The sequence below is a fragment of the Myotis brandtii genome, unplaced genomic scaffold (assembly GCF_000412655.1).
Source record: "Myotis brandtii unplaced genomic scaffold, ASM41265v1 scaffold953, whole genome shotgun sequence".
Taxonomy (NCBI): domain Eukaryota; kingdom Metazoa; phylum Chordata; class Mammalia; order Chiroptera; family Vespertilionidae; genus Myotis; species Myotis brandtii.
The window spans coordinates 1,166,088-1,178,200 of NW_005371933.1; the positions used below are offsets into that span (position 1 = coordinate 1,166,088).

General features: G+C 43.6%; 1 protein-coding gene across 2 annotated transcripts in view; it reads left to right on the plus strand.

The window, feature by feature from the left end:
* Nucleotides 1-12,113, plus strand: part of XDH (xanthine dehydrogenase) — a 64,235-nt gene that overhangs the window by 1,256 nt on the left and 50,866 nt on the right. For both annotated transcript variants that reach the window (XM_005886054.2, XM_005886053.2), the window contains exons 2-3: nucleotides 5,291-5,348; nucleotides 11,324-11,420. In XM_005886054.2, the coding sequence (XP_005886116.1) occupies nucleotides 5,291-5,348; nucleotides 11,324-11,420 (155 nt within the window). The remainder of the gene's footprint in view (nucleotides 1-5,290; nucleotides 5,349-11,323; nucleotides 11,421-12,113) is intronic.

Here is a 12,113-nt window from a genome sequence, read left to right on the forward strand (position 1 = left end):
CAAAAGGCAATTCATTTGTTTTGTTGTATTGGCAGTTTTAAGATGAAAAACAGGGTGACTTTCACGGTAATTTTCAAGAACTAAAATGTGCTTCATAGGACATCTAGTGCTTAAGTGCTTAAGTGTTAGGGTATATTTGAGAGACTAGCAAGAAAATTCCATGAGCTACGGTAACGTCAGTGCTCCAAAGGCTGTAGACTCATTGTGACTGGTGTCATCGGGAGGCACTGGGGAGTGGGGTCAGCCATGCCCTTCTGGGTTCAAAGTTGTCTCTCCGTGCCAGTTTCTTTCCAGGATTGGCATCTGGCAGCAAACCAGGAGGTAGGGCGAAGCTTCCACGTTGGCGGTAGTAAGACTTTTGCACCCAAGATTTCCAACAATTTTGTTGCATTCAGCAATTACACTGCAGAGATTTAAGAAATAGTTGTTGAATTGGCTTTCTAGAAGGGTGTCTTCTGTGGAATTGTTCTAAGCAATTTTTACATTCCTTGAGCAGCTGGATTTACTGGTTAATGACTTCCAAGGCCACACCCACCTCTAAGGTTGATTTTTTTAATTGAGCCATCAATTCCTGTGTGTCAGTACAAGCTTCTATTCTTCTTTACAAATTGTTTGCCCTGATGCACTGGAGCATTTGCAGGGAAATCCGGCTTGGCAAAAATTGCTTTCTCACGAGTTTTATTTTCACCTGAGGAAAGCAATTCGGAATTTGTAGATGGAATTATCACATCAAACCCTACCATCTACGCTGGCCAGTTTTTGTGATGAATATCCATGTTTGAGAAACCGCTGGCAAGAGGACAGGCAGTGCAAGGAGTGATGAGGTAAAAGCAGTACTGTAAAAACAAGACCCAGTCAAGGAATCCCCAAACAAATTAAGGCAGGTGTGAGTAAGCGCGTTCCCATGTCGAGTCCCAAATGTTCTAGACCTTTTGTTACACGACATTATACACAGAAATTATGAAACAAGAGGCCAGAACTTGGTGACTCACTCTTCAATGTGAGCCTTCAACTCTCCCTGTCCTTCACTAGCTGGGGTCCTGGGGAAGATATAGGGTGTCCCAAAATTCACACAAGAAGTAACTTTGATAGAAAACACAGGTTTATAATTAAAAATTGTAAATTTTTGATTGATTCATAAAGTATACAGTATAGGGTTATGTATGGAATAGCACATCGGGTAAATGGCCTCCACAGCTTTGCTGGCACAAACGCAAAGCCGTGGTCTTCATTGGTCTTCATTGTCCCTGCTCCTGGGCCATAATTGGTACTTGGTAATGCTTATCAAATTGAAGGGATTGAAATCAAAGGGCAACAGATATTAGAATCGGATTCAATAAACCAAGTAAAATTAGGCTTTTATTTTATTTTGTTGTTGTTGTTAATGCTCACGCAAAATTCAAATCTTGCGTGAATTTTGGGACACCCTATATAAGATACCAGCCATCAAGTACCCAGGGGGCCTTCTGTGGTGATGATGGGCCTTATTGGCTGTTGTTTTCACGTCTTCTGCTGATCGAAAGAGTGGAAGGGAAAGAGCTGCCCAGGATTTTGTTATTGTAGTGATAGTCCTTTGGGAGGGTAGGATCCTTGCTTTTCGGAGCAATCACTCTCTGTTTAGTGGAGACTGTGGCATCTGGAGGAAGCTAGGGAGGTTTAGCATGTAGGGTGCAGCTGAAGGTGTCCAATAGTGATCCCCCCACAAGAAGTCAGTGTCAGGGAGTTGAGCCTCTCTCTCTCCCTCCCTCACATCATTGACATTTTGCAAGTTCCTCCCAGACCTGGGCTTGTGGATATACATGGGCTGGAGGCATTGCCATTCAGGAGTTTATGAACTAGTTGCAGAGGTGGATTATGGTTAGGCAAAGTGATATATCCCAAAATGTATTTCACAGGAAACTATCCCCATGAGATACACCTCTTAGATATTCTTAAACCACTCAGCCCAGCGCTGGCACAAAGTAGGTGCCCAAATCATGTGAGTAGAATGAATAGATGAATAGTAAAAGTCCTAAAAAATCCTCTGGCAAAGAAATTTATTTTTTAAACTTTGTATTTTAAGTTTGCAGAAAAGTTACAGGAAGAATGCAAAGAAATATTAAATAGACTTTTCCTACGTGTTAACATTTTGCCACATTTGTATTTTATTTATCTCTCTCTTTACATATATATGTATGTATTTATAGGTACCTACATAGATATATAGGTGTATGTATTATAAGTACACAAATATATATTTATTTATGTATGCAAATAATAGAACTAAATATATAAAGCATAAGATTTTATTTCTGAATCATCTGAGGGTAAATTTCAGACATCATACCCTCTTACCCCTTAAATTAAAAATAAAGATATTATAACAGAACCACAGATTTTAAAAATCAGGAAGTTTAGTGTTAACATAATACTATGATCAAAAATCTATAGATTTTATGCAACATTATTTCCATTTTCCCAGTGACGTCCTTCATGACCCCCCCGATCCCACCCAGTCCAGGATTGCATCTTGCAGTTAATTGTCAAGTCTCTTTAGTGTCCTTTAACCTGGAACAGCTTCTTAGCTTTCCTTGTGTTTTGGGACGGTGATGTTTATGAAGAGAACAAGTCAGTTTTTTTTTAAATGTCCCTCATTTTGAGTTTGTGCCATGCTTCCTAATAATTCGATCCAGAGTCTGCACTGTGGGTGGGAATTGCAGAGAAGTAGTGCGACCTTATCGGGAGGACATCCTGTCAGGACATCCTGTCAGCGTTCGCATTACTGAGTGTGAACTTTGCTCCTTTGGTGAGGCAGTGCTCAGGTTTCTCCGCTGTCAGGTTACTCTTGCTTCCTTTATAATTAGTAAATGATCTGTGAGAAGGTACTTTGAGGCTGTAAATATCTCCATTATCAAACGTTCACCCACTAGTTTTATTATCTCTTAATGTTAATCATTCTCGGCTGGATCAGTAACGGGGCAGGTGATAAGATGGCCGATCATGTTTATTAATTGGTTTTCTTTTGCCAAGAAAACTTCCCCTTTTCTCCCATTTGTGTCTTTATTTATTAATTATGAGTTCAGACTCATGGGTTTTAACTTTACTTAATGGATTATAAACCCATTTTGGCCATTATTTGTTTTGGTGATTGAGGTTTCCTAAAACAATCTGCCTAACCCAGTGTCTCCTAAGCTCCCTTCCCCACAAAGTGTTTTTCCTGTGGGATTCCCACTGGTGTCCTATTGAGAGAGGGTTCCATGGGGTTTTCTGGGGGCAAACTCTGCAGCCAGGCCCTGAGAGTGGCACAGCCATTCTCTGTTGGAATTCAGGGAGGTGGGCTTGTGGCTGAGGTGATAGGAAAAGCCTTACTAGGAGGTGTCCAGGGTCTTCTGATAATCAAGACGCAGATGGCAGAGGAACGAAATGGTTGAAGACTTATGAGCTGCTAGAAGGTAGATGGTGTGTTTTCACTGGAGTACGAAGACCAGCTTGGCAGGGGAAGTAGGCAGGGGAAAGGCTGAAAATGAAGATGGGGGACATATTGAAAAGGGCTTTGACAGACAGCCTAAGGAACCTGGGAGACCTTGCAGGTCACTGAGGGCAGAGCAGGGGACCGATGTGATGTGACAGAAGCAGAGCTGGCGGGCAGGAGGAAGGACCCACTCGGGGAGAAGAAAGTAGGTAAGGTGCTCATGTCCGTCTACAGAACAGGCGCTGGGGATCTTTAGTTTGTACACTTATGATTTCTTCTCCAAGAGGAAAGACATAGTTTCTGTGTAAACTTTGTAATCAGGACCTTGAATAAGCTGTGGGGTGTAATGAAAAAGGGAAATTCATCCTATCTTTCCCTTCCCTCAAACTTGATTCAAGAGGTGAATTCTGGCAGTTTTGTTACCTCTTTGACCACTTTTGGTTAACAAGAAACCCTATGGTCATTTCTGAGTTGCTGAACACAGTCTCAGTTCAGGACAGAGGTAAGGGCAGCAAGAAGGTTTTCATTTGATTGGTGTTGGGATAAGGTGGCTTCCCACCAGGGGACACATTCAGTGGGAGCTCTGACATGGGGTCTGTGCTCCTCCCAGGCCGCTGCTCTCTCCCAGCCTCTGGTTTGGGAGGTCCCCTCCGCACAGACTCTGTTGGAGGTCCCATCACCTGTAGTTGTTTTTTTTGAGAATGATTTAAACAGCTCTCTCTCTCTCTCTCTCTCTCTCTCTCTCTCTCTCTTTTCCTCTCTCCCTCTCTTTTCCTCTCTCCCTCTCTTTTCCTCTCTCCCTCTCTTTTCCTCTCTCCCTTTCTACTTTCCGCATGCCCTCTCTCCCTCTCTTTCTCTCTCTTTGTCTCTCTCTTATGCATGGCCTCCATTAGGTCCATGGTCAACCCTTTATGTGCTTTGCTCTCCCGAACTCTGGGAGTGCACCCCAATCCCAACACTGATGCTGCTTCTTCAGCTGTCTGGTGGGCCTACCTCTGGCTGTTTAGATGGGCCAGACCACCGCTTCCCCAGTACTGCAAAGGCCACACACTAGCTTCATGTGTGGTGCTATGAAAGCCCCCTAATGATGTATGAGGAGTGAGCAGATACTTCTCTCCTGACTTTAGGAAGATGTGGAAGTCATACCACAGGGCTCTCTACAGAAACCCTCATCACAAATTCTCTACCTTTAACCACCCAAATCACCCAAACCCTTTCACCCTTGGTAATGCGTGAGGAGGCATGAAACGGTTTTCCATAGATTTCCTCTGAAAATTTGCTTTGGGAACTAGCACTTCACTCTGTAGACAACCTCCTCCATTTTATTGGGAATTCCATTTGTGGCCGTTTGGTTGGAGAGTTCTCCTCCTTTTCTGACATGTGTTAATGTTGTTGACTGTGATAGCCCAATGCGTACAATACTCCGCTGTGAGCACAGGTCCACAGATTGGCCCTCTGCTCTCCGAGTGTGGACACCCAGGAGGCAAACCCAGAGGTCTGCATGCTGCCACCTCAGCTGTCCCTGGCATTCACAGGTGTGATCGGCAGCTGGAAATGAGGTGAAATGTTTGATTTAAAGAGAGCTTTGCCTCGGTCAGCCCAGCGTGGCAGGTGCAACACCTAAGTCCTCGTGGTGGGTCCTACTGTAGAACCTTAGGATTGAAGATGTCAGCACATACATAGTTGGGCTTGTAGTTAATATGGCCATTCTTATGGAATTTTTAAGAAAAAACCCTTTAGTTTTCATAAGATATTTAACACATCCCCATTAACTTTACCAATTTTTCAGTAAGAAAACGGCTAAGTACACCTATGATATATTTTCCTGTTATTTTGTAGGTGGTGGAGAAAAATGCAGATCCAGAAACAACCCTTTTGGCCTACCTGAGAAGAAACTGTATCCTGACTTTGGAGTGGGGTGAGGGAGAGGGCCAGTGGGACTCATTCTCTGGGTTGCATGTCATTTTCTAGTGACTGCTGGGGAGGCTGTGGCATGTGGAGGAAGGAGCACTGGATTGGGGCTCTGGACTCCTGCATTCTAGCTGCCCTCAGCAGCAGTGTGACCCTGGCAACTCATTTGAGCTCTGGGTCTGCAATTCTCAGCTATTGAATAGGAAGATCATTTTTTCAAAATCTTTATTGTTTAGATTATTACAGATGTTCCTCTTTTTCCCCCCATAGCTCCCCTCCACCCGGTCCCCACCCCACCCCAGGCCTTCGCGCCCCCCACTATCCTTGTCCATTGGTATAAGATTTTTCTCCAATCTCTTCCTGAGCCCCTCACACCCCCTTTCCCCCCACCCCGAGAATTGTCAGTCTGCTCCCATTTCCATGCTCTGATTCTATTACATTCACCAGTTTATTCTGTTCACCAGATTTTTTATTCATTTGATTTTTAGATTCACTTGTTGATAGATATGTATTTGTTGTCACTTTGTTGTTCATAATTTTTTATCTTTATCTTTTTCTTCTTCTTCTTCCTGTTCTTAAAGAAAACCCTTCAGCATTTCGTATAATACTGGTTTGGTAGTGATGAACTCCTTTAGCTTTTTCTTGTCTGTGAATCTCTTTATCTGACCTTTAATTCTAAATGATAGCTTTGCTGGGTAGAGTAATCTTGGTTGTATGTTCTTGCTATCCATCACTTTGAATATTTCTTGCTACTCCCTTCTGGCCTGCATAGTTTCTGTTGAGAAATCAGCTGACAGTCTTATGGTAACTCCCTTGTAGGTAACTATTTTTCTCTTGCTGATTTTAAGATTCCTTCTTGGTCTTTTGCCCTTGGCATTTTTTAAAATTGTTTTATTGCTAAAAGTATTACAAAGAGTATTACATAGGTCTCCTTTTTTTTCCTCCCCTTGACCCTCCCGTAGCCTCCCATATCCCCCAATGTCTTGTGCCCATTGGTTATGCTCATATGCATGCATACAAGTCCTTTGGTTGATCTCTTACCCCCCCTCCCCCCGCCACCCCAACCCTCCCCAGCCTTCCCGCTGTAGTTTGACAGTCTGTTTGATGTTGCTCTGCCTCTGTATCTATTTTTGCTCATTAGTTTATAATGGTCTTAATTATCCATAAATAAGTGAGAACATGTGGTATTTTTCTTTCATTGACTGGCTTATTTCACTTAGCATAATGCTCTCCAGTTCCATCCATGCTATTGCAAATGGTAAGAATTCTTTCTTTTTTACAGCAGCATAGTATTCCATCGTGTAGATGTACCACAGTTTTCTAATCCATTCATCTACTGATGGGCACTTAGGCGGTTTCCAGATCTTAGCTATGGTGAATTGTGCTGCTATGAACATATGGGTGCATATATCCTTTCTGATTGGTGTTTCTGGTTTCTTGGGATATATTCCTAGAAGTGGGATCACAGGGTCAAATGGGAGTTCCATTTCCAGCTTTTTGAGGAAACTCCATACTGTCTTCCATAGTGGCTGCACCAGTCTGCATTCCCACCAGCAGTGCACAAGTGTTCCTTTTTCTCCACATCCTCTCCAGCACTTGTCGTTTGTTGATTTGTTGATGATAGCCAGTCTGACAGGTGTGAGATGGTACCTCATTGTTGTTTTGATTTGCATCTCTCGAATGATTAGTGACTTTGAGCATGTTTTCATATGTCTCTTGGCTTTCTGAATGTCCTCTTTTAAAAGGTGTCTATTTAGGTCCTTTGCCCATTTTTTGATTGGATTGTTTATCTTCCTTTTGTTAAGTTGTATGAGTTCCCTATAAATTTTGGAGATTAGGCCCTTATCAGATATAATGTTGGCAAATATGTTCTCCCATGTAGTGGGCTTTCTTGTTGTTTTGTTGATGGTTTCTTTTGCTGTGCAGAAACTTTTTATTTTGATGTAGTCCCATTTGTTTATTTTCTCTTTAGTTTCCAATGCCCTAGGATCTGTATCGGTGAAGAAATTGCTTCGGCATAGGTCTGAGATTTTGTTGCCTTTGGATTCTTCTAGTATTTTTATGGTTTCCGGTCGTATATTTAAGTCCTTTATCCATTTTGAGTTTATTTTTGTGTATGGTGTAAGTTGGTGGTCTAGTTTCATTTTCTTGCATGTATCTGTCCAATTTTCCCAGCACCATTTATTGAAGAGACTGTCTTGACTCCATTGTATGTTCTTGCCTCCTTTGTCAAATATTAATTGAGCGTATTGGTTGGGGCTGATTTCTGGGCTCTCTATTCTATTCCATTGATCTATATGTCTGTTCTTGTGCCAGTACCAGGCAGTTTTGAGAACAGTGGCTTTGTAATACAGCTTGATATCTGGTATTGAGATCCCACCTACTTTCTTCTTTCTCAGGATCGCTGCAGCTATTCGGGGTCGTTTTTTGTTCCAGATGAATTTTTGGAGAGTTCGTTCTAGGTCTGTGAAATATGCCGTTGGTATTTTAATGGGAAGTGCGTTGAATTTATAGATTGCTTTGGGCAGTATGGACATTTTAATGATGTTGATTCTACCAATCCAAGAACATGGTATGTTCTTCCATCTCTTTATGTCTTCCTCTATCTCTTTTTTCAACGTCCTGTAGTTTTCTGAGTAGAGGTCTTTTACCTCTTTAGTTAAGTTTATTCCTAGGTAGCTTAATTTTTTTGGTGAGATGGTAAATGGGATTGCTTTTTTAGTCTCTCTTTCTGCAAGTTCACTATTGGTGTATAGAAATGCCATAGATTTCTTGGCGTTAATTCTGTATCCTGCTACATTGCCGAATTCTTTTATTAAGTCTAATAGTTTTTTGATGGAGTCTTTAGGGTTTTTTAAGTATAATATCATGTCATCTGCAAATAAGGACAGTTTTACTTCCTCTTTTCCAATTTGGATGCCTTTTATTTCTTCTTCTTGTCTAATTGCAATGGCTAATACTTCCAGTACTATGTCGAACAGGAGTGGTGAGAGTGGGCATCCCTGTCTTGTTCCTGTTTTTAGGGGAAATGGTGTTAGTTTTTGTCCATTGAGTATGATGTTGGCTGTGGGTTTGTCATATATGGCTTTTATTATGTTGAGGTATGATCCTTCTATTCCCACCTTGCTGAGAGTTTTTATCAAAAATGGGTGTTGAATTTTGTCAAATGCTTTTTCTGCCCCTTGAATGTGTCACTTATGGATGTGAAGAGTTGTAATCTGGTATGGTCTCACACTGACCACTGGGTACACTGGCTCTTGTATCTCCAAGGAGGTACAAAGTCAGCCACTGCCTGGGACCAACCAGCAGGAACTACAGAGAGATCTGCAGATTCTTCCTCTTTGTATTGGGTTTGGAAGTGCCCAGATGAGGCCCAGCTGTGAAGCAAGGCAGGCTGCTGCTGCTGGCCTTGGGCCTTCTTTTGTTAGCTTTGGGGCTCCCTGACCCAGATGCCTGTTAGGTTTTAGGCTGAGAAAGGACAGGCCATTCATATGTAAAAGCTGCTGCACATAGCTTGGGTGGGGTTGTAAATTGGGTGGGGTTGGGTCTCAGGGAATCTCCAGGGTGGAGCAAACAGCAATGGCTGCCAGTCAGTCCTGCACCAGAGAGGTCCCAGCGCAGGAACAATGACCACTGTGAGCATTTCTGTCTGAAAGAAAGCTTCCCTCGTGTTCCTGCCCTGATGCCAGACAGTCCAGTTTCTCCCCATATGTGTCTGGGTCCACCAGAGTTTTGTCCAGAACTGGAGTTCAGAGCAAGCTGGAGCTTGTATCTCCCTCCTGATTAAAAAATTAGTGCACCCAGGTGCCAGCTCATTCCGCCTCTCCATACCTCCTACCAGTCTCAATGGGCTTTCTTCTTTACCTCTCTGGTTGTAGTGCTTCCAGTCAGCCAGCTTTCCAGTGGTTCTGGATGATAGTTGTTCTGTCTTTTAGTTATAATTTTGATGTGGTTGTGAGAGGCATCAAGTACAGGTGTTTACCTATGTTGCCATCTTGGTTCTCTGGAAGATCATTCTTGGTTCTCTGGAAGATCTTTCTTGATGCTCCTTAAGATCTCTTCCAGTGAAGACTCTACTGAAGCCAAGGTTTGACCCTGGGCCTGAAAAACAAGCAGCTCCCATAGGCACTCATTAGCCCTGGCCAGCTTCATGGTCATTCCCACTCAGTGGAGCCAGACTATCGTTAGCCCATCTCTACCTGAGACCTAAATGGGCTTCCTGGGGAAAGTTTCCAGCTCAGAGAAGGTGGAGAGAAAGTCAGAGGAAGCATTGTGTGTGTTGGAGAAGGGAAACCTGAGGTGGGGAACTATGTAGAGGTGCCGCCCATTGTGGAAATGACAGTGCCGGAGGCTTGGGGAGGGGACACCTGACAGGGATTTCAGATTCTGCTCTTCATTCAGTGTGGGGAGGGTACCTGTAAGAGCCCCCAAACATTGTTAAGATTTTATTTACTTATTTATTTTTAAATTACAGTTGACATTCAATATTATTTTGGATTGGTTTCAGGTGTAGAGCATAGTGGTTAGACAATCACATACTTTATAAAGTGTTCCTCTTTCCCCCTCCCCCTAATATGTCCAGTGCCTATCTGGCACCATCCATAGTTATTGCAATATTATTGACTGTATTTCCTATGCTGTACTTTACATCCCCATATTTTATTTTATTTTATTTTATTTTTTAAAAATATATTTTTATTGATTTTTTACAGAGAGGAAGGGAGAGAGATAGAGAGTTAGAAACATCGATGAGAAAGAAACATCGATCAGCTGCCTCCTGCACATCTCCTACTGGGGATGTGCCCGCAACCCAGGTACATGCCCTTGACCGGAATCGAACCTGGGACCCTTGAGTCCGCAGGCCGACGCTCTATCCACTGAGCCAAACCGGTTTCGGCAACATCCCCATATTTTATAATGAGCCCTTGTAACGTTTGTTCTTTCAGGGTAGGAAAATATTCTGAGACCCTGGAACAAAAACAATCACAAAAATATAACAGGAGTGACATTTAATGAACACTTACTATGTCCAGGTGGAGTTCAAGGTGATTTCCGTGGGTTATCTCACTGGTCCCCACAGCAATGCCTCTGGCAGAGGAGGAAGTGAGGTCTGCACATGTTGAGGGACCTTCTCACTCATGCATTCTGGGCAAACATTGGCACAGCCTAGACTAAAGCGTAGAGCCATGCTCTTCACTTGCTACCTGTGTTGGAAACTCTCCAGGGGTCTGTTGTCAGGACGATGCTCATCCTGACCTCTGTCAACAGACCCCTCTTGTTCCCAGAGGCAGGAATATCCAGTGGCTGATCCCAGTGACATATTTGGGGACAACAAAGGATTGTTTCCACACCCACAGAAGTGAGCCTGCAAAGTATCAGATTATTTATTTCTGCAAGTATGTGTAAGACATTGTTCCCTGACCTCAAAAATATCTTCCTTTTAATTTCCCTTCACATGTTCTATGGACTGGATATTTAAAAGGCCAGGCCCAGCCCTAATTTGGGTGCCTGGATTTCATCAGCCTCAAAGGTTCAGGATAAAAAGCTGGGACTCAGCAAATCCCAGGACAGATCAATGTCTCTCTCTGGGTCCGAGTGACTTCATGGCAGCCTGGCTGGGCAGATGTGACAGCTGCCCACATGCTCAGATTTTGAGGTGCTCAAATCTCTTGCCTAGGGAGATCACAGGACTGGGGGGCTATAAGGCCATGCCTGGAAGACCCTGACATGACAACAAGAGAAGTTTCTAGTAGTCAAGTGCATGGCCCCATCCCTGCCTCCTGGAGTCAGTGCAGCCTCTCTGATGAGGAGGAGGCCGTGTGGGTCTGCTGCCTCCCTGGTAGAGGGGCCTGTGTGTGACAGTGGATGGCTCTACACTCGAAGCTCTGCCCAGTACTTCCCAGCCGCCCAGCAAAGACTCTTTTTCTCTGAGTTCATGTTCCTTAACCCTTGACCACTCAGTGGGGCTGAGCGGGACCAAGCTGGGCTGTGGAGAAGGGGGCTGTGGAGCTTGCACCGTGATGCTTTCCAAGTATGATCGTCTCCAGAACAAGATCATGTATCCTTTGCCTGTTGGCTGATTGCCCATGTGAGGACTATGAAGCAGCAGTCAGCTTGTGAGTGAGTGAGTGAGCGTGTGAGTGTGTGTGTGTGTGTGTGTGTGTGCGCGCACGCACATGTGACCTTTCTAAAATCCTGTCTCATTTCACATCCCATGAAATCCTCCAATAGGTCTCCATCACCCCCAGGATAAAGTCCAATCTCTTTGCTCAGCACATGAAGCCCTTCACAATATACCCCATCTTTCCTCTCCAGTTTTCTTTTTCCATGGACCCAGCACTCCATTCATCAGTGCATCCTAGTCCCTCATGCAGAGACAATTGTGAACAACTAACATTCCATTCCCACTAATTTCTTAGTCTTTGCATAAGCTGTTTTCCAAGTCTTTTTGAATATCCTTTCTTCCAGGACTTCTGTACATGGCTCCTTCTGGGAGGCCAAAGATGCACTGCTGTCTTTAGGACTCGGAAAATACCACCTCCTCCAGGAAGCCGTTCTTGATCTCCTAAACTGTGTTAGGTGCCCTTTGTCTGAGCTAGTCCCATAGTGCTCTGTGCACAGCCCTCCTGAGCACTGATCATAAGATATTTAAATTTCACCTTCACACTGGCTTATATTTTCCTGGTTGACTGCAAATGATTAAAGAACAGAGATTTCATCTTATTCACCTTTACTTATCAGCCCTCAGTAG